At 40.6% G+C, this 26,194-nt stretch overlaps 1 protein-coding gene across 1 annotated transcript in view; it reads right to left on the minus strand.

Moving 5' to 3' along the window:
- Positions 1 to 5,999: 5,999 nt before the first annotated feature.
- The window catches only part of cdk19 (cyclin dependent kinase 19), a 63,899-nt gene continuing 43,704 nt past the window's right edge, over positions 6,000 to 26,194 (minus strand). The window contains exons 5-13 of the mRNA XM_085372496.1: positions 21,413 to 21,470; positions 18,973 to 19,104; positions 17,466 to 17,609; positions 17,310 to 17,379; positions 17,147 to 17,219; positions 16,651 to 16,748; positions 16,488 to 16,566; positions 10,696 to 10,938; positions 6,000 to 8,663 (exon numbers count right to left, since the gene is read on the minus strand). Coding sequence (XP_085228622.1) covers positions 8,538 to 8,663; positions 10,696 to 10,938; positions 16,488 to 16,566; positions 16,651 to 16,748; positions 17,147 to 17,219; positions 17,310 to 17,379; positions 17,466 to 17,609; positions 18,973 to 19,104; positions 21,413 to 21,470 — 1,023 coding nt within the window. The 3' untranslated portion in view covers positions 6,000 to 8,537. The remainder of the gene's footprint in view (positions 8,664 to 10,695; positions 10,939 to 16,487; positions 16,567 to 16,650; positions 16,749 to 17,146; positions 17,220 to 17,309; positions 17,380 to 17,465; positions 17,610 to 18,972; positions 19,105 to 21,412; positions 21,471 to 26,194) is intronic.

Consider the following 26,194-nt stretch of genomic DNA (forward strand, 5'->3'; position numbering starts at 1 on the left):
GGATTTCCTGCTCTCTACCAGAAAATCCTGAAAGAAAGGTGTTGGAGTGGCCTAGTCAAAGTCCAGATTTAAATCTGACTGAGATGCTTTAGCATGACTTTAAACAATCCACTCATGCTCAATAACTCTCGAGCAGTTCTGCAAAGAAGAGTGGGCCATAATTCCTCCACAGTGATGCGAAAGACTCATTGCCAGTTATCACAAACACTCGATAGCAGTTTTTGCTGCCAAAGCTGGCGCAACCAGTTTTTAGGTTTAGGGAGTAATTAATTACTTTTTCACACCCAGCCAGGTAGTAAATCAATAATCATCATTAAAACAGCATTTTGTCTTTACTTGAGTTATCTTTACATAATATTATAATTTATTTGATCATCTGAAATGTGCAACAAATATGAAAAAAGAGAAATTAGGAAGAGGGCAAAAGCTTTTCACACCACTGTAGTCTTTTGTCAGTTTTGGTTATTCTACAACTCAAGAATGAGGATCATTCTTTATACACTCCCTGGCTCACAACATGTCAATTACAAGCCAACAGGCACGTGGTTTCACAGATCCACCTGTCGCTTCACAAACCAAGACCAACCAGACAGAGGTGGATTATTATGAACTTTGAATGATGCAAAGCGAGTCTAGTAGAGTCCAAGAACCAAAAAAGGGAGTTTGAAATAACCATGCCTATTTGTGTCCTGAAGTGATGATGGTCAGCTGGGACAGGCACACATTCAAAGAATCAACATCCTAAACAGATTATAGCATAAAATAAGCAGATTATAGCATAAAATAAGACCGTTATGGTCCTATCTCTTATCATTTCCCTTTAATGAGAACAACGTCCAAACCATTGACTCATGCTGTTATTCAATATATGGGATGTTGGAATAAAAAAAATGATTAAATAATCAAATCCTTGATGGATGCACAACTTTGTGAACTGGAAAAACTCTAGGTCTTGTAATGACTAAGTCACTTAGGTTTATGAATATTGAGTACTGACATTAGGAATAGTCTGAAAATGATTCAGCAGCACATTAAACAGACACCCTCGGGTGCCGCCAAGTGGTGAATACTAACAGCTGCAACGTTGCTGCCCTGTCAAGCAGCAACTCTCCCAACAACTGCACAACGAAACAGATTCAGACAAAAGAGGCTTTTATTATAATAGAGGATATAAAATAAATATACATGACTTCTTCTCATTTAACAGTCATTTGTACAGTGAAATTTGGACAAGTTTGCTAAAAGCAGCTAAATAAATTTTTACTTTTTCGGATTTTCGCTTTTTCGCCGACCTATTGCTGCTTTATCTATAAACACTATGAAAAGACAATACCATTTAGGCCATATGTATATTTCAAACTCACGCTCACACGCACTCACGTAATACAGATAGAATGTCAAAAATGGACAGACACCCCAATCTGCAAAGCATCACTCTGATGTGGCTCGGGTGGGGGGGGTGGGGGGAGGTACTTTTTGTAAATACCCATTTTCAAAAACATTATAAACCTTCAAAAATGAGCTAAAGCTTTCAACAGGATGTGAAGAAACAGCTGCCATGAAAACATCTATGCAAGGTGTTAAAGAGATAACAAATGAAGTTCAACTAGGACCGTGCCGTACTTCCTTGCAATACCAATTTGTACCACAAGGTGGCGCAGCAAGTCAGTGTCACCTTAACTTAACCACCAGGCAAGTAATTATAAGCACATTCTTATTTACAATGGCGACCTGGGCAAAGAAAAGCCTCTTGAAAAAAAAAAGGTGATTTTTATTGAAAGCTTTAGTCAAAATTTGCAGATGGTAATTACAAAAAAGGTTTTTAAATAACAGTTACTTTTCTGCTTCCTCTCTAATCCCCCCCCCCCCCCCCCCACAATGGGACAGAGTGTCAGTGGAAACATTTTGTGATTTTTATGCCAATTTCTTTTCTTTTTTAAAAAAAAAAAGGCAAATGGCATCACTTCTTTCAACTCTGCAGATGGAGCGTCTGTCCGCCTGTACAAAGTGTTGCGAGAGCGACAGTAAGTGCTTATGTTCTCCATTGGAAAAAGACAGGCACATGCAATACTATCAAAAAAGAGGCGATGTGAGAGGACGGGCAGCCTAGAGGTGCACTAGATTTTATAAAAGCGTTGTACAAGTAAGTGTCCTTCCACACACACACACACACACACACACACACACACACACACACACACACACACACACACACACACACACACACACACACACACGCACGCACACACCTACCTTCTAACTTTCATAGCACTGCCAGAAGTTTAGTGTCTAAAGCGAGACATTAAAAAACATTAAATACCATATTTTTTATTTACCACTAGATATTTTAGCAACGACAGTGCATTAGAAGACAATTACTATATCTCAATGAGAAGTCCTTAAAATGTTTTTTATGTACAGCATTTCAAAACATAACTGCGCTTCAGTAATGTGTGAGGACGATATCTATGAGCAGAGAAAACAACAGCCAATCCTGCATCAGGATTCTTTGCAGTCAAATCAAATAGATACTTAGCTGCTAACAATATGCTACATAGTAACAAGAAAAATAAAAGACTGACAGAGGAAGTGTGAAAATACAAAATTAAAACCCCATGACAAGTTTAGCTGATGAAATTTAAAAAAGAAAAAAAAAGGCACCATCCACTCAAACTAAAACGTGGACCGTTAGTTATCATTCCTGTAAGTAAGGACAGCAACACTGTGGAACCGAAGCCAGTGAGCGATCACAGGCGTCGGCGTCACCTTCATTCTACTGTACAGTGAGGTGGTGTGAACACATTCAGTAACTAGACGTTCATTCCACGTGAGCTTATTTATGAAGAGGAAACAACCAGGAGCAGGAGAACTATGGTCTAGCGAAGGCGGGTCTGTCTGACAGAGGTCCCTTTCTATAGCTACTATAGTTAAGGCAGAGGAAATTCAAACATGGGTATTATTAATACATGTATGGAAAAAATAAATATGATTGTATACTATTCATATATATATGCATTTCTTTACAATAATTCTTTTAGAGTACATTTTAAAATGCTGTGGGGGGAAAAGGACATAAATGAGAGCTGTCTTGGTCTACTGTACTCAGTATTTCACAAGAAAGGAATACACATCACCCAATAAAATATAATAAAACCTGTCAACTGCAAAACCTAGAAACAGGTAAAAGCTTTAGTCTGGGATTTCTTTGCATAGGAGTTTGTCTTTTGCTGGAGCCTCGTGCTCATTAGTAATACTTGTGACACCTCGTTTGTGTGGAGAGAGAAATGTACAACAAAGAGTCTCAACATATCCTCACTGCTACTCACTTCAACTTCAAATACACACAGTAACGGGAGGCCAAAACCTTTGAATAACTGCTGGTTTAGATCCCTACTGTGTGCCACTGACCTCCCCCCCCCAACCAGTGGATCTGTCTGCCAGTCTGTCAGAAAACAGTAGAAGTAAAGATGAACTAAAGACACGGAGTGCAAAAAGCTACTTCATCTGGACATTTCAGGTACAGGTGCATTCCTTTAAGTTTCTCTTTAAAGCTGCTATAATCAAGATTTTTAGATAAGCAAAAGCTTCAATGACCATGCTTCCCATTAAAGGGGCCACAAAGTGATGGATCCAGAAAGAATTATAAACAGTTTTATGGAATACTCAAAGACCTTTGAACTGTTTTGGTTTATTTTCATTTAAAAAAAAAAAAAAAAGGCTGCTTGCATGTTTTTCTCCATGTTCGTTACCAAGGAATGGCAACATGTCCATTTTTTAACATGCAGCAAAAGCAACTCAGCAACACTAATGCCAGTGTGCCTTTTATGTGCACATTTTTCATACTAGCCTGGCAACAGGAAGGTGTAACCATTGACATGCTGACTGACTGCTAGCTTTCCAAGCTCCTCAGACTGCTGCTTGTTATGGTTTTTCAGCTAAGACACTCTCCGCAGACATGGTTTGGAAGGTGAAAGACATTTTGCTCATCTAATCACCTTCCAAATTTCTTGAAAGATTCATAGGGAGGTGTTACATGTTGCTTTATGTCCTCCTGCCCCAAGAGACCAAAAATATCAATTACTGCAGCTTTAAATGAGTTTAAAACATAAAGGACCCTGCCTTTGTGTCATGTAAACACTGAACAGTTCAGAATCGCTTAGCATGAAGAAAAAAAAAAGGCATAACTGGGAGATTTTTCTATGGGCTTTAGAAACAGGACACACATGCTCTGAGCGGCTTGTTTTTAAAAATGGCTGTGGGGAAAAAACCCACAAACTAAATTTGCAGTTTTTCCACATTTACATAATTTTAATAAATGCAGTTTAGAATAAACTAAATAAATAAAATAAAACTAAATACTATAATAAACAAAGTTATCTGAATCTAATTACTATATTTTTTAATTGAAAAAATTAACCTGGGTCTTTCTGGTTAGGGGTAGGTTTAGGTTAATCCAGCTGTTTTATGGATTTTGGTCTATTTAGCATGCTCACATTCTTCAGAAACCAAAGATATTGTGCCAAACGGGCAACAGTCCATAAAACCTCTAAAACTCTAAGCTCTGTAACTCTATACGGGTTATCAAAGACCTGTGGGACATTAACTGACATTATATCTTTGAATTTTGAAAAAGGTTTGATTTTAAACAGTATCCATATCTCATCTCATCAGACAATGTATGCACTAAAAATGTAGATAGTGGCCATTTACAGAAACAACCACACACTCAGATTATGCATGTCCTGTTTTAAATGAAAAACCCAGCAGTATGTAAATTTTCACACTTTTTTCACATTGTGGACAATTTTGACTAAAACTGTGACAAACCTACAACACTAGAAAGGACTTTCTCTTGTTTAAGAATCAACAATATTTTTTTAAAACATGATTTCAAACATATTTTAGGTCAAAATTTGACATGAATCCTGTTACAAGATCCATCCAGATGCACTTTGCTTTAAATAAGCATAATTTAGCAGAACAAAATAAGCAGAACTGAGACTACCCACCTATCTGCAGTTAGTATCAATGCATGAAACATAAAGCCTTAAAAAAGTTCTATTCAGTGGTAAAATTCTAATGATGTTGCTAATGTAACGCGGGTGGGTACTTTTAAGCATCAGTGAACCATAACTGGACACAGAAATACAATTATTTTCATTATACACACATATCTTGCATGTTCTGATTAATAAAAAAAATCCCTAACACCATTATCTATTTGTACTATTACAGCTTTGATAAGGACAGAGGTCCAGTTCTCTTTCCAGCCACAAGGTGTCAGTGTTTCCTAATTAAACTGCAGGTCACACGTGCAATAAACACAATGTCTCTTTTCCTCTGTATGGGGGCAAATGCAGTTAGTCAAATAACTGGGTGCATTCTTTAACACAGCATGCAGGGTGGTCATTCATGATGGAGCAAGTTGTCAGGAGGATATGAAAAGAGAAGACTTGCTCTTACTGTTGTATTGTTAGTATTATAACCCGTAAAATTAATACTAGAAATGCTTTTAGCAAAGTTTACTGTAAGTATCAAAGGTAAACATACCGTATGAACTAGTTCATAGTGTTACATACTGTGTAGGTAGCATTTTTTTTAACAATATATTGTGGTGCAGATAATAATCTGCATAATAATTTTAACTAGTCCATGCTGCGCATTGCCACTTCTAACAGTGAAAAACAGCCTCAAAGACAATTTTGTATGTGAACAGATCCCTAATAACTTTTCTGTAAACGCCTGAAAGAAATTCTGAAAAGGAAAATCCCCATATAAAAAAAAATCAGATTTTCAAAAATACTGAAGACAAATTGGTTTGTGTTTAAAAAAATAAGATATGATCAATATGATCTTCTGAAATGTAATGAAGTATTACTTGAAAAAGAAGACTTTGTGCTTAAGGAAGAAAAACAGATTTGTGGTAATGCAGCCATTATGTTTTGCTCATTACCAAGAGTTAGATAAAAACACTGATATCACACTCATGTCTGCAGCAAAATTTAAAAATGTTACTACCAGCCCATCAGTTTAGCTTAGCATAAAAACTAGAAATAGGGGGAAACAACTAGCCTGGATCTTTTTTTATTTTATTTTTGTTATTAGTATTATTGTATTTATTTATTACAGGCTACAAGCACATTTTAGCTCATAAGTTAGCATGTTATACATCACTAGTTTGACCTACACAAAACACTGAAGTTTAAAGTGTCATACAGATAAGTTGTTCTAAGAAGTAGTTTAAAAAAATAAATAGTAAACGTATTAAAATGTCCACATATAACATCATTAGCTTTAAAAAAAACAAAACCCATGAGCTTAAGAAAAGCTGTTATCCTCTAATAGCCCCATGCTAGCTCTCCTTTAGTGTTTCCAGGATTTATGCTAGGCTAAGCTAATTAGCTACCAGGAATGGCTCTACACTAAAGATACAGGCAATGTTGAGAATTATATTGATTATAATAGTAATATAGTGGTAATAATAGTAGTTGGCAGGTTGCGCTACTAACAATGTAATACATATATTGTGACATTTATTGTGACTTTTTCACTTTCTACATTTCGGAAGAACAATTTTGCTGAATTTCTAGCACTGAAAGGCATTCATGTCTCACAACTTGGCTTGGTACCACCCACATGATAGACTCAGGTTGCACAGAGCAACATACATTGATTTGACTAAGATGAAAAGCGTTGTCAAAAACACCAGTCAGAACTTGGGTGAAGGGGTCCCAAATGACTGGAGGGTGTCTCAGTACAGACACAGGCTCCATTGAGATTGACATTCATATTTGACCCAACAGTTTTGCTGTCCCTTGTTCATAACGATATTAAAAAAAAAGGCAATTCCTGCACAGGGAACAGGAGTACGGCAACCCTGGGAGTGTTATACACTACAAAACTTATTTAATTGACATATATACTATATTCAACACTGTGCTCTGACTAGAGAACTACTAGTCAGAACACAGAGGGTGGGAGTGAGCATATCAACCTGGTCATTTAAGTCTCAGCGAGAAACTAGAGTGTTTCCCTCACAGCTTCTTCAATTGTAGCACTTATTAAATGTCCTTCATTTCACTTTTCTCACAAGTTGATTCATTAATTCAAAATGAACTCAGACATACAACGGGTTGTATACACTGGATATAAAAATGTAAATAAGTTGCTCATACCTCCATGCATGTACTAAAGAAAGCACCCATTGTCTTTGAATGTACCCCAGTCTCTACCTGCATACTCAGTGTGGCACCGCAAGGGTGATATGGAAGAGGGCGAGCCTCACATTTGTTCCAGCTCTTTGCAGATCGGTTCAGTGGTCAGTGCAGTTCTAGTAAGTAAAAGGATAAACAACATGCATAAAAAACATACTGTACACACACACACGTGCACACGCTCATACACGCCCACGGGACAACAGAGATAACAATAAAATCTTAAAAAAAAACAATCTGACATCAGGCAGTAACAGTCTCAAGAAGCATATGTCGGAGGGGGGGAAGCGTACTGTTTAGCTGCCCTGTACGATTATGCGCATCTTCAGAAACCTTAAATGTTTCAAGGGTCCAAAATAACACAGGTGTCACAGCAAAGTGAAAACCAGCGAACAAGAACGCACTCCGGAGCTGCCGGCCACCAACAAGAGGTGTCAAAACCTCCCGAAGACGCTGCCATCACAGAAAGCAAAGCTCAGCTGTTAAATGGTTCTTACTTCTAAAAGTGATGGCGTGATCACATTATACAGAAGCTGTAAAAAGACAACTGCTTTTCTTACATTCCAAATCCAAATCTAGATAAACACTTCTAAATATAGAAACCCTATAATATCAAGATTTAAGTTAATTGTTTTTATATTTCCCTGCAATGACATCAGCTTAAAAGCTGAGGTTTTTTTTCTTTGTAGAAACTTTTTTCTTAAAAGGTTGGGTTTAGCTCAAACTTTAGCTTATCGTCATTTGATTATCCGTGATAATTATACACTAGAGATGACAGTAAAGGGCTTTTCCTTTTAAGTTGCCTCACATCTGATCGCTTCTGTATGTAACAATATTTATAATGACAAGTTAAACTTGAAAAGTCTAGCAAACGAGCAGGAGAAAAAAACTCAAATAGAAAAAGGTGCTATATAATATACTTGAACACAGCTGCGATTCTTCCTGGTGAGGAACGTTGTGTTTGTAAGTGCCACGGTTCTGAGTCTGTGTGTGAGACGCCTTGACATCTATCTTACACCTTTTTTTTCCCCAGTCGATTTAAAAGTGTTTCAACGCGCCGATGAGGCAGAATTTGTTTTCTCATTGGATTTCGTTTGGTTCCTATGTTCATCAGCCTTCGTGTTACAGTGCCGCTGAAGGCTGTCGGGCGAAAGGTCAAAGGTGAGGGCAGTTTGAAAAGAAGGATGACTGGAGTTGGAATGATGTAATGAAGGGACAAGGGTCCAACCGGGACACGGGAGCCGTGGAGCTGAGGTTGTTGAGGGTTGGCTGAAGACAAGGAGGAGCTTGACTCCTCTGCTGGTTAGGGAGTGACAAGGATCCTCAGTAACGGTGGGTCTGGTGGGAGTACTGGGAGCTCTGCTGGGTTGATGATGAGTATCCCATGGTGCTCTGGGGTTGAGTGGAACCTTGGACATTGCTTTGGTAACCAAGGCGGGAGCCAGAGTGCTGAAAGAGAGAGAGAAGTGGAGACGCAGTCGCTAAATCACCAGACTTCTTATTAGCAAACATTCAAACGGTGACTCTGGAGGTGTGCAAAATATTGTGTTTTTAAGGCTACATCCAGACATTGCGCTAATGAGCGCGACTTCCTTCCAGATTCAGTTGTCTGCAGCTAATTAACCTTTCCTCATAAGCTGTTTTCCACATGGATTTCAAAAAATTGGGATTATGATATTTCCCTGTGTGTTCAGTGGCTCTGGGATTATTTCACTAGTAATGAAAAAAAAAAAGTCTCATTTACACGCTTGGAGACATGGACTGTAAAAAGTACTGGTGCTGAAATTTCAACGATCTGGATATTGCTTTGAGAATCTGAGACCTCAACTGTTTGCATGCCTCCATACCACAGTTGTGGGTTCTTGGCTACACTGTTCTAGATTAGGGAAATGATCGGTGGGTGGTGCATGATGGAATATATGTGGATAGAGATCAATAAAGGGAAAAAGTAGGACACTGACAGTAGCAGCTATAGCCACACTCGTGATGTGTCTGACCACTGCGACAGTTTATTTATACATCAACTGAGGCCTGACAGCCACCAGCTGTGTCACTTGCAACTAGGCATATCTCTGTATGCAATATACTTGTGTGCCTCGCTGATACAGAAGCGGGAGAGGTCAAAGCGGTCACTTAGATCACACCGTGCTCTGTTAAGTACTGACACATGATCTCCCTGCTCCTGCGGTCATGTAACGCTCAAACCTGAGCTAACCCCATACGTTGCTGATTAGTCGCTGATCACATTTATTTTCTGCAGCAGTCGGGTTCTCCTTGAAAGTCAAAATATGTCATATGCCAAACTTTGGCATCCAGCTTCACTTCATCACAGGCCGAGAGCTGTTGTCTCTTTGGCCTCGTGATAAGAGCTGAGCCGGCGATACAGGAGGCGCCTGAGCAGAAAACAAAAGCTCACAGGCTCCATTGTGATTTGATATCAGCTCTGTACAGTCCTTATCATTTAAACAACATCTTGTTGTTGTCTGGTATCTGAGTGTTTGAGTATACATTTTTTAGCCTGCAGCCCCCTGTAAGCATTCTCAGCCCAACAACATGTTGGTTCATGTCTTAATACGTTTAGATTTCCCTATCCTAACTGCCTAACGCAGGTTTTTTTCCTTCTGAAGATCATGTCAGTTTCTTAAAGCACGTACTTGCAATCAAACTGAACTCAAACAGGAGTTTGGAGTGTCTCATTTTCAGTGCTGGAATGGTACATCCTGCTGTGGTCGACCTTTTATGCTTTTATATATATATTTTTCTTCACATATACTGTTACACTGTGGGATGTTCATATTAAACAAGCCTTCAACCTGCTCTAAACACTAGGTTTAAGACAGTTTTTTATGATCGTTTCAGGGTTCAGGTACTATGAGCACAGAAGCTGCACTCACCTTCCAATCAGGACACAGTTAGTTTGAAGGGACGAGGAAGACAGCTAAAACAGCTTGTTTCAGTCAGATGATAAACTCACGTTTGTGCCAGAATAACACTACAAAGGAGAACTTGGAACTCATGCACAGCTACTCATGCAACTAATAGAGTCCAAGAATGAAAGTCTGGAGCAGGAGATGATTATAATGGACTCATTTATCGGGCAATCGTGGCTCAAGAGTTGGGAGTTCGCCTTGTAATCGGAAGGTTGCCGGTTCGAGCCCTGGCTCGGACAGTCTCGGTCATTGTGTCCTTGGGCAAGACACTTCACCTATTGCCTACTGGTGGTGGTCAGAGGGCCCGGTGGCGCCAGTGTTCGGCAGCCTCGCCTCTGTCAGTGCACACCAGGGTGGCTGTGGCTACAATGTAGCTTGCCATCACCAGTGTGTGAATGTGTGTGTGACTGGATGTGTAAAGCGCTTTGGGGTCCTTAGGGACAAATACAGGCCATTTACCATTCATTTAATAGAGTTTTAAAGTACAGACAAATGAACAGTTTCACCAGAAAATGTTGGTGTTGGTGTTTGTTCTATAATATTGTACTGACCTGGTAATCTGACTGTAGCACCCCAGTGCCTGAGGAGGCCCCAGAGGGTCCGATCCGAGGTTTCTTGTTGGGTGGCCCCTGGTCCTGACCGTGCTGTAGCGCTGCAGTGGTGGCCCCCGTGGCTCCGGCGGTGCCGTTGGTTTGAGCAGAGCTCTGCTGGGAGGGGGCCTGCTGGGCTGCTGTCTGCTGCTGGTTCTGGGCCTGAGCCTGGCCAGTTGTCTGCTGGTGCTGCTGGGTCTGGTTCTGCACAAAGACACACAAAGCTGAAAGTGGGTCGGGATTTATGGAGTGGACTAAAAGCGAGTGTGTGGAATGATCTCGGGTTCTTGCTGAAAACAAGAAACCAAGATTTTGCTCTATTTTTAGCTGTAGGTTGTTCTTTTCTGCATCTGTGACCCACTTTCCCACTCAGATGACTGGATTGAAATGCAGCTCAACAACATGAGTTTAGAGTTTTAAGGACGCATTAAAAAAAACTTAAGTAGACCACAAGAAATGTTAACCTAATGAGCCAAAGGAAGGAAGGAAACGTATACTAACTCATCTGAGGATGAGACAGTAAGGATAGCTCATATTCTCTGTCTGTCTATATTGTTAATAAAGCAGCTATTACATATCTATTTCCATGTTTTGAGAATCTGTTGCCCATTTATGCTGCTGGCTCAGGCCCTAAAGCCCTAAGTCTGGTTTCAAGTTCAAAAATCGAGACCGCAATGACGGACCAAAATCATTGTTATGGTTTCTGCCAGCAGCCATACCCCAGAGATGCCCCAAATGGCCCTTGGATGTGGATGCGTGGCTGAGTTGAGGGAATGAGACACCCTGTGTGAACAGTTCAGTCCTTCCTCAGGTGATTATTAAATATGGTTCACAGAAATCTGCAGCCAGTTTCTGGTGCAAACATTCATTACGTTCTGGCTCATTATGTGGCAATTATGTGGTTTAAAATTTAGTCAAAATTTGAAATTTGGTGTAAAAATTTGACACAGTTGTGAATTTATCAGTTTATGGCTACAATTCAGGAATTCAGTGTGCAGAATGTTGACCTTCAAGCCACCACGGGGCTTTTAGGGTCGCAAAAATGCGCTGATGGGAGTGGAAAGTTCTGAGGCGATCCCCTAACAATCCGCTTGTTTGTATACAAAAATGAAGGCGGTCACATCAACAATGACCAGCATTCTACAAAGAACACGGCAGATTACAAGCATATGAGCTACCGTGAGAAAGTGAATAATGAGCATAGGCACAGGTTTCTTTCCAGAGACAGCATAACACCATGAAATCAGTCAGTAGGGACCCAGTGAAGAGTTGTAGGACACAGCCAAAGTTTGGCACTGCACTCACAGCTGTGACCCCTCCAGCGGCACAATTATCTTTCCTCCTTTCAATCCAAATAAATGACACCCCCTAAAACACCATCAAGCACAATTAAGACAAGCAGAAAATTCTGTGCCACAAACCTTGATAAATCAAGTAACAAGTACTTTTCTTTGAAAAAAGAAAATAAAAACATCCCATGATCGGCTTACAGTGGGTTGAATTTGTCAGTTTGCTTACTTACAAACAAACAAACAGTCTCTAATTTTTATGGTTATTTCATTTTAACAGAGACAGAATATCAACCAAAAATCCAGAAAAGCTAGAAGCTGATTACATTTACATTTCCCTGAGTGAAATAAGTATTTAATCACCTAGAACCCAGCAGGATTTCCCATACATTGCACATGTCCCCGTGTGTCCACAGAATCAATGTCTTCCATTCCAGCTTCTCTGCCACCATGAACAAGAGCAAAGCAAAGATATCAGACTTGCACAAGGCTGTCACCAAGAAGCTTGGTGAGACAATGATAACTGTTGGTGCGATTTCTTTAAATGGAAGAAATATAAAATAATTTTCAGTCGTCCTCGATCTGGAGCGCCGTGCAAGATCACGCCTCATCAGGTGAGGATGAAAGATGGTGGATCAAAAATATCTGAAAAACTGCATTTAGTCAATATAATGGCAGATATAGTGGCTAGTGTATTTTAGTATGAATGTACAGCATGATGCATAATCCTGCATGTAATTTCATAAAATCAGCAGCTTTCACTTCAGTCTGCAATCAGCAGTTTTGGTGTTGTACTGATTTGGAGCAGCCAAATTATTTTGTTTATGTTGTCTATTATTGATTGTGCATGTCCACACTTTATGCTGACAGGAAGTCCAACCAAAGCAGTGCAAGCCGAGCTCCTCAAACACTCTGTTCTCTGGTGTAAAGCTCAGATCTTTTCCTGCCAGCAGCTACCAATATGATGTAGGAACAGCGGTCACATGGAGCCATCGGCCTCTGCCTCAGTGCTCACTCTCTCATTAGATTTCACAACAAAAATCTTATCTTACAGTTTTTGCTCATTGCTTGAACACTATAAACCCATGCTTAGACTAAAGTAACACAACTTGAAGCTTTTGTTACCATACCCCAAACACATGTACCCATACCTTAAACAAAAGTGCTGCTTTGCACTCTGGTTGCAATTATGCAACACACATGGTCCTGCATACTACACTCTATTTCATACATAAGACACTTCGTTCAAAAATGAAATTTCAGGGTGCCATTTGGAAAACACATGTATCCAAAATACAAAACACATCGGGTAATTGCAACCACTCAAATATACACCTGAAGGCACTTACTTGCAAAACTGAACACCAATTAGCCAACCACAAAAAGCCCTCAGTTTAGCCATTTCAAGAACTTTGCAAGCATGGATGGAGGGAGAGCAAGAGGAAGAGGAGGAGGGGGTCAAAGAGGCCATGCACGGACCCATATTTCTGATGATATAAGAGCAACTTTGGTGGACCATGTCATCAACCACGGCCTGACTATGAGGGAAGCTGGGCAGAGAGTCCACCCACATCTAAGCCGCTTCACAGTGGCATCTGTAATAAGAAAATTCCGACTAGAAAACAGGTCTGTCTTCATCTCACTGCCTTCTACTCTACTCAGATGGTTTTCATAGTACTGTTCTAAAGTTACCATATCAAGTGTACAGGGTATTGCAGGGTGCTAATGCTCCTTTTGCAGCCAAAGTGGTAGTTTCTGTGAAACATACCATGATTACTTATATTGAAGTACAGTGTTGTACAGTGGATGATACAGTATATACAGTGAAGTACTGTAAGAAAAATAAGCAAACCGATGACAATATGTGGTTGTATTTCTCTAGAATGACTCGAAGACCTTCTGGGGGAGGACGCCAACGCCTGTTCACACAACGGCAGGAACTTGCTGTTGTGGACCTAGTGAGGGCAGACAATGCCATCCGTCTCCACCAGCTACGACGGAAAATACTTGCAGACAGGCGAGTGTTCAGCAACATAGACCATGTGAGCATCACCACCATCAGACGCATCTTGGGTAAACACAGCATCACCATGAAGCAGCTCTACAGAGTCCCATTCGAGAGGAACAGTGACAGGGTCAAAGGACTTCGAGCTGAATATGTACGGGTACGTGTAACTGTCCCTTACATTTACAATAGAGTATTGGTGAAGTCCAGTAGCAGCTGAATATGTACCATATCAGTACCACATGGATCCATTCTGAGAGCTACACAGGTACCTGTGTGATGGGGTGAGGGTGCTGTATGTGTAGCACTGTAGTACAGTGATATGTTCCCCTTTTTTTCAGAGAATCTTGGCCATGGATGGAGCTGCACAGCCTCATGAATACATTTTCATTGATGAAGCTGGATTCGACCTGAGCAAAACAAGACGACGGGGTCGTAATGTAATTGGCCAAAGGGCAATTGTGCACGTCCCAGGGCAGCGCGGGGGAAACATCACATTATGTGCCGCCATATGCCTTCGAGGGCTTCTGCACCATCATGCAATACTAGGTCCATACAATAGCCAGCACATACTCACATTTCTAGATGCTCTCCATGATATAGTTGTACAGAACAGACCAGATCAGCCCAGGTTTGTGGTGATATGGGATAATGTCAGTTTCCATCGGGCTGCTCTGGTCCAGGCCTGGTTCTCCAACCACAGTCAACTTGAAGTGGTATGCTTTTGCCCCCTTACTCACCATTTTTAAACCCTATAGAGGAATTTTTTTCGGCTTGGAGATGGCGTGTATATGACCGCCAACTACATGCCTGCATGCCTCTTCTGCAGGCAATGGAACAGGCCTGCGGCAACATTCAGGTGACAGCAATCCATGGATGGTTTTGACATGGAAGAGGATATTTTCCCCGGTGCCTAGCGGGAGAAGACATTGCTTGCGATGTTGATGAGGTCCTGTGGCCAGACCCCAACAGACGGCGGGATCCATGAGCCCACGTATGCACAATTGTCATGATTTTTTGTTTACAGTATAGTGTTTTTTCTATTACTGTATTATGGGGTTTTTTTTGTTTTTGTTTTTTTTGCTTTATCTGAATTCATAGTACTGCAATGTACAATATTGAGTAGGTCTATTTGCTTTTTTGGTTGTTTGCAAATGTGTCTCCTGAAAATATGCCTTCTGAATGAACAATGGAAATCAAAGACTGCAGTGCTTTATATAAAGTAGACTAGTGTGTTCCTCCTGCTCTGTAAGTGTTTGCATATGATGCAAGTATGTGTCATTTTGTCAACAGAGTTACATTTTGACAAAGGAATGTTAGGTTTTGATAGCAGAGTTTAGGTTTTGAGAGTAGAGTTTCAATTTGGTGCAGATGTGAATGGTATATTTCCCAGTGTTGTGTCATGTTTACTTGTGTTTAGGGTTTTGGCACAATGAGCAAAGTTTTGCAAAATGTGTTCAGGCAACGGGCAAAAACTGTAATCTTAGCGCCTTTGAAAAAAGGCTGCGCTTTTTAAGCTACATGCAAAGCAACAATGAAACACAGAGCACAAGGACGGTCAGCCTCCTCATGCACTTCTGTACACCGTGTACAGTGTGTCCCTGCCTCTGGCAAAGTCGCCGCTAAATGCCTGCGCTGAGTTATTACACTGTAAAAATAACTCAAGGGACACTGTTGACTCAACTAAGATACTGCTTTCTAAGAACCAGTAGTACTATAACCTCATATCACTCCAGTAGATAACAATATCTGTTCTTTATGGCTGAAAGGGAAAGTGCCTGGACACATTTGGAGCTACCACTTGGAATAGCAATAGTACAATCCACTAGTGAAAAGCTGTACATTAAGACTTTATCAATTTAACAGTCCCCAAAATTTCTACAGAAAAAGCCTGAAAAATAAATGCAAGACTTTGTGAGGTGGGACAGCCGCGCATTAACCCATAAAATACACCAAAAACTGCCACATTAGACCCCATTGACAACTAACTTAAGATGGGACGTTAAGTGAACTGACACAATACCGATCGATGTTTTAGTTTCTGAAAATGTGACGGTACTTTTTTAACCATGCAGATACTGCAGGCAGTATATATACCAAGAAGGGTTGTCCAAATATCTATACTCTAGTGCTGAACATTAATATCAGCTTAGGTATTCGCACATTAGCAGTGCCACAAACTGTGCCGTCTTCACACGCAGCTTCGCACAGCACTGCTGCAGACAGGCGGGGACACAGCCCTTTCTCTCACTAACAGCTTAGCACATGAACAGTAGCACAACAAAGCATCTCAAAGACTGACATCCCAATCTTTATGAGGATGTTTCTGAGGTGTTAATGTAGCCATGTAACTATTAGCAATAACCTAAAAGCTGCATTCGCCGCCAGTGAAGTTATCTGTAAGGCAGCGGCTAGACTGCCTTACAGTCTAAGGCACAGGATAACTGGATAACACTTACCTTTTCTGTTTTCTCCTCTGGCTCGTCTTCATTAAGAAATTCTCGTTTGGGGTAGGGGATCTGACAGCCAGCAAACACACTAGAAGAAAACAGATGAAATTAGTGATTGAAGCACCAACACGATTGTGTTGATTAAAGTTTGCAAACGTTTACTAAGGCTCACTCAGTGGTTGGTAATGGGTCCTCTAGGAAGTACGGGTCCTGCAGCGCCTGCTCTGATGTGATTCTTTTAGTCGGGTCCATTGTGAGGAGCTTTTGGAGCTGAAGGCAGAAAAATACACATGGTTACAAGATCTACACACACACACACACACACACACACGCACACACACACACACACACACCTGATCAGTGTACGATAGGAAAATACAAAAAGGTGGAGGCTTCCTGATTAGTGGCCTTTCAAAATAAGACGATTTTATTAAGTAGTAATAGTATTAGTATACGTGTTTACATAGTTATACTGTGTGCACCTGCACCTCATTTGGGGAATAACAGCCCAGTCCATGACCCTTTAAAGTTTATTACTTTTAAGGTGAGTTTAATGGTTAATTAGTTAGCAGTTACAGTTAGGTTTGGTCACCAGGAAATGGACATAATGCCTCTAAAGTAACTGAACTAAGATATATGTGTGTGTGTGTGTGTGTGTGTGCACTTACCAACAAGAACACCTTGCTGTCTGGTTTCACTTTATGCTTCTCCATGTATTTGATTAAGCTGCTGTTTGCATACCTGTTGGATGACAAATGACAGCATATGTGATATTTCATTTACAAGTCTACAAGCTCCCCGATTATAGAGGTCATTAGAGCGGCCACCCACGTCGTCCTCCTGAAGTCTTTTTGCAGTGTGGGGTACTCTGGCATCTTCCTGATGTCTTCCCAGTCTTTATCTGCGAAAGACACAAGCACGTGACTAAGTTAACACTTTTATCGATACACTAAACAATCTCTTGTATATGTGTGTGTGTGTGCAGACCTGCAGGGAAACCCATGACACTAAATATCCTGTCCAGCTGGTCGTGATGGAATGGGTTACTGGTCTTGATGTCTTCCTGGCGACAGTGAAAGATGGGCTCCGATGTTAGCAGCTCCGCAAAGATGCAGCCAATCGCCCAGATGTCTGAGGCACGCACACATGTAAACAGACAACACTTAGTCTCAGTATTGTGGAGATACACTAGCTACAATGGCTAAATCTTCCTGGATTACAGGAAGTCATTTTTTTCTGCTGGAATATTGATGTTAGTGTTACTGCTTAACTACCTGCATTGAAAATGCTACGTCCAGATGAACAGAATCAACCTTTTGGGATGATGTGACGTATTTATTTTTCTGTATAATGTTTATAATGTAGATTCTGCATTTCTCTGTAAGCGTGACCTACCTAAACAAAATTTCTTACCAATTCTGTTTTTTTCCTCATTATTAGAACTGACAGCATACACAACTGAAACTAAACAACTGTATGTTGCACAATTTTCTCTCACTGAAACAACTGAAAATGAAGTGTCCTGCTACTGGAAAGAGGTGCAAAAATGTAATGAACACAGGCTGCTGTATGCTCAGCTCTACCTGGCATGTTACCTTTCCAAACAAAAGAAAAAGAAATGTCAGTTACACGCATCATTTTTCCAGTATGTTTATAACTTCACCAGATAACCAAATATCGACAGTTTTCTCTTTTTCACTCATCGTCATAATTTTAGCCACGTTGCCTGAAATTAGAAAATGTCAGCTGGATGATTTAAGCATCTGTCTTTTCGTTGCAAACATTTTCATGGTGGTCGCTATTTTGGAGAACTTTTACACTCACGGTGAGGATCCTCCACAGTGGTTGTGACACAGTGGAGTGCATCTATTTGCTTGCGCTGCCCTGCACGTTTTGTGCATGCGTGAAATGGGCCGCCTCATAATCGGACACACGTGAGGCTGACCGGCCGGTCACCACACAGGGCGGGGAAAGCTGGAAAATCAGCTGATTCTATACTCTGGCCAGCTGATTGGTGCATGTCTGGGTTTTTTTTGTTTTTTTTCCATTTCCTTGTTGTACTGCATTATTTATTATGTATTTTCAAAGCCCGACTAGGAAGAGTTGTTGGCTCCTCTTTTAAACTTGTTTGAATTAAATGTTCTGTTTTTGTATGTCAAGACACTTACATGTTACGTGATGTGAATACAATGCAATGGTGAGTCATTGCTAACAGCCTAAGTCGACTTCCATTCAATGGACTGACGTGGGAAGATGTAAGATACTGAGATTATAATGGAACATGTGCTCCACGATTGATTTATTCTGATGATGTCCATGGATCACATGAGTACTTTGAACTTATCAGCTGTGCATGTAAACCAAGAGACCCTGCTTCTAAAATCACAGCTAATTCTGTCAACTAACACAAACCTGATGCAGTTAAGCAAACAGCCAGGGATCAAAGTCCTGCCTTGGTGCAGAGCATTACGTTTTTTTCATCTGTGTGACTCACCAATAGCTTTGGTGTAGTGCCGGGCCCCCAGCAGCAGCTCCGGGGCCCTGTACCAGAACGTCACTACCACGGGGTCAAGGTCCGCCAGCGGCTTCAGCGGAGAGTTGAAGAGTCTGGCGAAACCCATGTCAGCTACAGAAGGTGCGAAAGAAGATAGACGCAGTTAGCAAACAAAGGCATTATCAGATAGAGATACGAATGCATGTTCAAGGCTGCTGTCAGAGCCACGGGTTCTAGACAGAACCTCGGGCGTCTCTCACACCGCAACTAAATATGAAACATCCACAACTGTAAAGCTGAACAAGGCAGGCTTTTAATGTCAAACCACATCTGTTCTACTTAGCATGAAAAGACAGTATTCTTTCCTTTTAGCAAAAAAATCCCTTGCTAAAACGGTAATGTGAGAAATAGAGCAATTTCCCACTGTTAAAAAAGTACCTTAACAGAAAACATAAAAGTTACACATAAATATTTAACTCTGCCTCATTCTAGTAAAGATTAACAGGAAACTGGCACAAACAGATTCTCTTCCTGTGTCTTTCTAACAGACAGCAGAATAAGGTACAGCTCCCCTAGAACCTGGTCAGTGGTCTGTGTATGGCTTTTAAATAGCCAGTCACAAACACACACCAGTGGCTGCAGAGATTACAAGTTTTCCTGCTGTTGCTGCTGTCATCTTGGATTGTGGAGTTGGGATTGGAAGGACTGCTATTGCAAATTGGAATTCCGACTTCCCACTTCGAATGGAGCACACCATTAAGCAAGATATGCTTCACTACCACCATGAGTGAGCAGTGTCCTTGGCTTATCAATCAAATGTGGTTAGTTTCAAAACACCAGCATTCTGTTGGTTTGAGTTACATCAGAGAAAACTTACAGTAAGGATAATCAAGCACCACAATAATGAGTGCACTCTGTCAGTGCGCCCCAGGGTGGCTGTGGCTACATTGTAGCTTGCCATCACCAGTGTGTGAATGTGTGTGTGAATGGGTGGATGACAGGTTGTGTAAAGCGCTTTGGGGTCCTCAGGGACTAGAAAAGCGCTATACAAATACAGGCCATAATATGGAACGTAAATCCATCCTTATCAAATTAGTCATGTTTAGATGGCAACAGCATGAGAAGAAGAAAATGTGACACTGTGTAGCTCAAATACAAATGACAGACTAAAGTCAGCCTATTCTGAATCAGCTTTATTTCCACTGGTGAAGTGGGGGACATGACCCCTCCACATTTTACATTCACCTCTGTAGCTGCCACTAAACCTGAGCAATCACCAAGAGCAAGAGTTCTGGGGTTTTTTTCAAGTCACATTTCTGGGATCTACAGAAGTGGGATTATAGTCTTATATGGATACCACAGATGGGTAGTCTTATTGTGCCAACTTCTATATGCGCAGTAAATAAATATGCTAATATTGGACAATGCTAATTGGACATTTCACTGTTTTTTAATGACTTTAAAGATGCATTATACTGATCATAGAACTGATCACAGACTGTATGTATAAGATGGAGGTAGCATCTGAGTCTGAAAATGGAAAGCCTATACAGAAATCCTTTAAATCTGCATTCTTTGTAATGGCCAGTAGGGGGCAACTGGTTGGTTGTACAAAGAAGTTGATGGGAAAACACTTCTCGGCTGACCTCAGTAAACTCTGAGGTCATAGAATGAGTGAGATGAGATCATGATGAATAATGTGCTCAGTTGCCAGATTCAGGTCTTACTGAATATAATTAAAATGTTAATTAGAATTAAAAGTAAAACTTGTCACTGACACTGTTCTTGGATGAGCCTTGTACAGAGTTTTGCATTTGCCTACTAATGATACTAATGATGATGATGATTCATAATGAAACGTTCACAGAAAATACAACACTGACTGTAAAGCAATATCTACAGGAACAAGTAAGGCTGAAAAAGTTGTTCGCTTAACCAACGTGCATTCAAATACAATTATAATGAATGTGATTTCTGATACTTAGTTCACATTCTCCTAAAAAATGAATGAATGAAAGTTGGAAATGAATAAAATGAACATCCTGCTCCATGTAACTATTAAGATATTAAACATATTTATTAAACCACAGCAGCCTTGTGGCGTTCATTCAAGTAAAACTTTTACCAGCACCAGTTGCAAAGACTCTGGCTGCACTGGAACAACACTCTATGCTATTACTGGGAGTACGGGGTTTAAAAATAGATGCCAGCAATGCAGCATTACCCTTCAACACTCCCCTGGCCAGCTGGCTTATGCAACAGGACTGATCTGAGCTTCCTGTCAGCCTCTCTGGACAAGGTTAAACGTTGTAGCTATCAGACAATCAAACACGTCAACAACCTAATTGATCCACTTTCGTGCTGACACAAGTACCTAAAGGTTGTGTAAGTTTCAAATCAGTCAAGCAGTTTAAATGATGTTTTTTTAAATCTACTTTACCAATTTTAACTCTTCCTCGTTCGGGGCCTTCCCCCATCACCAGGATGTTAGCTGGTTTCTGTGGGAGAAAGAGACAGAACATTACGAGCTGTTGCGTATACTAAAAATCACTCTGTTTTTAACTTGGAAGTACAATAAATGTAAATGGTTCTAACACACAGTTGGACTGATAATACGTTCAGAATACCCGTGGTATTACAGTATCAGTGGTTCCCTTTGCAGAAACATGTTGAGTGGTTATTGACTGTCCTGTTTTTGTAATGAAGCACACAACCACATGACTATGTCAGTGAGCCATTTTCCGGGAGTGCACTTAAGCCAAGTGATCATACACCCAGGAATGGAGTCAAACACGCTCAAGCAGCTGGGTGTGTTCATCTGGTTTCCAGAGAGAAACTGGAACCACACAAGTTCCAAGAAGTAAAAGCTTTGTTAGCCAACCAAGCTGACTGCCGCCACTTATGTGGACACAAGCCATAGCCCAGCACATGCTGTGGCTTTTCAAATCACCCAATTGATATTGGTATTTAAAATCCTATATTAGTTGTTAGGCTGAGTACATTTCACAATAACAGGAGAACAGGTTGAGTTCTTTTTTGTTTTTAGGTCCAAGCCTTAAAAAACATCCTAGACCAACGATGTTAGGTAGTTCAGAAGCATTCATTTAGATGATGTTTAACCACCGTTTAACCACAAATGCTAAATTTTAGAACTGTGAGTCACTCACAAAGAACAAATCATAAACAAATTAAATTAAAATACAATGAACAGGTGAGGAGAACTAAAACACGTGACGTGAAGTTTTTCACAGATATAGTCGTTTGATCCAAAACTGATTAGTCCTTCTCCTGACCACTTTCAAGTGTTGAAATAGTGCAAACTGAACAAGAACACTGACTTCCTTTTTTAGATTTATTTTTGCCTTTGTTGATAGGGCAGCACAGAGAGTATTCCATTCAGTTTTATATATATATCTGGCGCCAAATCCCAACAACAGTCACCACAAGGCACCTTATATTGTAAGGTAAAGACCCTACAATGATACAGAGAGAGCCCAGAGAAAGCACTTGGGCAAAAGTGGGAAAAAAGTATTTTTGTAAAGATGTTATTACTAAAGGCTACTAGAGTAGCTTTGCATGATTCACTTCTCGGAATAATCCCTAGTTATCTTATACTGGGCCTTGGTGCAGTCCTTCAGTTCATTCTCTGCTTGAAATAAGCTGATCTAGCCTAACTTTCTTTAAGGCTACACTCACTTTAAGCAACTTACTCACTTGTTGGCAAGTGGGCCTTCTGTGGGAGGCAACAAGTGCCATGTGCCACTGTTGATCATATTAGGGATATCCCCTCTATGATGTCACACAGTGCCAAGCATCTCCCAAACAGAAAATTAGGAGGCTGTTGGCTCACACACATTCAGACGTCAACATGTGAAACTGGTCCACTGTGTAAACAGTATATAGCTGGGATGGGAAATAGGGAAATATTAACCTATTACATTTTCACTTAGTAAATATAACAGTAGTTACTGCAGCACAGCAAACTAGACGCTCAACGTTGACATTTAATTAACAAATTGTTAATTTTATAGTGTTCACTGGATTTTTCTGAGCCTGTTGGCTGACGGCGGTTGCTTACTCCCCCAGCTGAAAATTAGATGGATCAGAGTGAAATTAGGAGGCCCCTAAAGCTGAATGGCCACCAATGCATACAACACCCTTCAGAGTCACAGGATGCATTGCTAAAATGAGTAATTAAAACAGCTTTGAATGCTGTTATCTGTGTTTTCCTCTTCAGAAAGGAATGTGGAGCATGAAGAAGTGTTGGTTCAGGCTTTTGCCACAGGGCTCGCGGCACAGCATCTAGGACGCAACACATGAAGGCCGATGTATTTTTCTCACTGCTCTTCAGACCATTCGCTAACTCAACTTCTTGCATATAATTTGCAGTTGTAAGCACAGTGGTTTTAAGTCTCTGAATTACCAGAGGATATAAAATGCATCGGAAAACCTCTGTACGTTTTTTCAGAGGGCAGATAATATCAGTGGGCCCCTGTTTTTGAAGTTTACCTTGTCGTGCAGTAGGATGCAGTAATGCTTGTTGTCAAACTGTCTCCCTGGGTGTTTGAGTGAATGTGAACCCTCTGGCTTGGCAGACTCAGATCTGACTGGCAAACGTATTTTGTTGCCATAGAAACAGCACTAATAATGAGATCTGCTATTCATGCCCACAACATGACACCCCCACGATCGGCAAACACAAAGACAAGCGTCTCTTCAAAGGCCCGAGGAGTTCAGCCCCTCTTTCAAATTCTAAACAGACCTAAGTGAATTAATATGCCTAGCCTGAACGTACTCTTTTTTCTTTTTTTTACCTCTTGAATGTTCTGTAAAAGACCTGAGTGAGTGCCAGTGCCTTCAAAATGCAAAATGAGCATGCAAAAATGAAGTTTGATGTAAAGAAGTTCACGTGTCTAATGGAAGGAAAAGCTGAAAAGTAGAAACATGAGTGCAAGAGGGACTGTTTCAAAGAGCAGCAGACCACAGTGATATAAGGAGATGTAATAAATTGATTGAAATATGCACCAAAGTTAGTGAAGCATGCACCAAATTCCTTTTCACACCCCCCATATTAAGATTTCCCTTCAAATGCAGCCAGTGAAATTAATCAGTTCCATTTGGACAGTTTCATAAATGGATCGGGAGCCAGGGGAAAATAAACACTCTCCGCCCCACAGAGGATCTGTAAACCCAGTCCTTAGGGACGTGGCCCTCTTTTACAAAATCATTTACATCTTTGTATCAAAAAGTAGGCCACTTCAGGAGCCAAACTTACACACTTACGTAACAGAGTGGGCAAGCTGATAAACAAGCTGAAGCGAAAGGTGACAGCCTACAGGACTCATCAACGACCAACTGTCCAGATAATGAAGCCCCTTTGAGCTATTAGTGCAGTATGCAGTAGTATTAAAGCATGCTTCATCCTTTCACGCAGCCAGTTGGTTGGTTCAACTCTCGTTCTGCTTTTCCTCAAGTAGCTGCTGTTTGTTTACAGTGTGTGGAGTGAGAGTACTCAACCCCTAGGAGCAGTGCTTGGCAACAGCGGGGAGGAAGAAGTCTCATTTAGCCAGAAGGGACCTCTGTCACAACCAGTTTAGGGAGCACCAGGCAACCGTTTCGAATAGTTGTAGGGTGACGCAAAATACAAGGGGGAGGGAAAAAAGCACTGTATTAATACCAATGCTGCTACAATGAGATATTACTCAAGCTGACAAATCACCTGTAAACAGAGTGAATTAATAACACGCAGACTGCTGAAGCAAGGCAGCGATTAAATCTGTCATGAAAATATGAGGAAATTTGTTTGGTGATAAGGCATTAAGGCTGAACTTGGAGAATTCAAGCCTGACTCATGTTATCATTTACATCTAGACCACTGAGATAAGAGGAAATGCACGCCTGTCCAGGAAAACATTCAGGTCATCTAATTTTAAAAAAAGAACTTGACCCTTGAAAGTGAGCTTTATTAACCCCAGTCCAGTAACAACGCAACGTGAAGGGAAACCAGATGATCCGACGAGGATGTTTCTGGGATTTTGATTAAAAGAGGCCTTCAGTATAAAAAAAATTCCAGGAGTAATGTTAAAACTGAAATAAGAAAACACAGCTGAAACTGGGCTACGAACAGAACACTTCATGGTCCGGCTGTACCAAATGTCATATTTAACCAACATTGCTTTAAGTTTTTGTTAAATCCCTGTTGCCACAATTCCTTTCCCCTTATGTCTTATCCTTTCCTCCTCCACTGAGATTGGGACTAAGATGTGAGGACAGGAGTTGAGGATGTACAAGATTAGAAAAAGGGGGTAAAAACAACTAAGAACTACTGGAAACCACAGAGACCAGAACACAGAAAAGGAAATAATTGGTGTAGAGTTCTTAAGCTGAAAGTGCATCTGACCTACAGCAGACATTTGTTTAATCAGTGTGCATTCAACGAATAAGTCCTACCAATAGGAATCACCAATCAGACAGTCATGAAGCTCCTGTTTTAAAGAAATATGATCAGAAATTATCTTATGTTTGGATCATTTCCATCATATTTCAATACAGCAGAGCTAATTGCATGCTACTAGCAGCCCAGATATTTTGAAAATTCAGATCTGGCTCTAGTCAAACTCTCTTGCTTTTGGACACTTCTTAAAATCTTAAAAAGGTAAAACAACAATATCTTTCCATTATTAAAGAGTTTATATATGACACATAAACTGCAGAAATAAGTTAGTTTTAGTGCAAAACACAGATGCTGAGTACAGATTACATTGTTTTACTCGTGTCACTGGATTAAATACCTCTTGGTAATAATAGAAGTAAATAGGTTAATATTAACAATTATAATCTGAATGAGACACCAGATTAGAATTCAACTCATCTATGCAAAACTGAATGAAAACTAAAGCAAACTTCTCAGTGCAAGCACACACGGTTCACTTTCCCACTTTAGACACTGAAAAAAAAATGTGGTTGTGTAGAATTCCACGCCTTGCATGATGAGTTTCTTACAGCCACCCACCCAGTAATATGCATGTAGTATAGCACTGCTGGTTACTATAACAGATGACCTTCAGTAATACCCTAACACACACCACCCCTCTCTTAAGTGATTATTGGTACAGTCCATGGAAATGCATGCCTTTTGCTTTGGCTTGCAGAGTCAGGTTCTTGAATCAGCTATCTGTGCAGAGCGGTGGGCTTGACATCATCTTACATAAGACGGCAAGCA

This window comes from Diplotaxodon limnothrissa, linkage group LG15, assembly GCF_057381915.1.
Source record: "Diplotaxodon limnothrissa isolate DT_005_m linkage group LG15, D_limnothrissa_male_GT1.1, whole genome shotgun sequence".
Lineage (NCBI taxonomy): Eukaryota > Metazoa > Chordata > Actinopteri > Cichliformes > Cichlidae > Diplotaxodon > Diplotaxodon limnothrissa.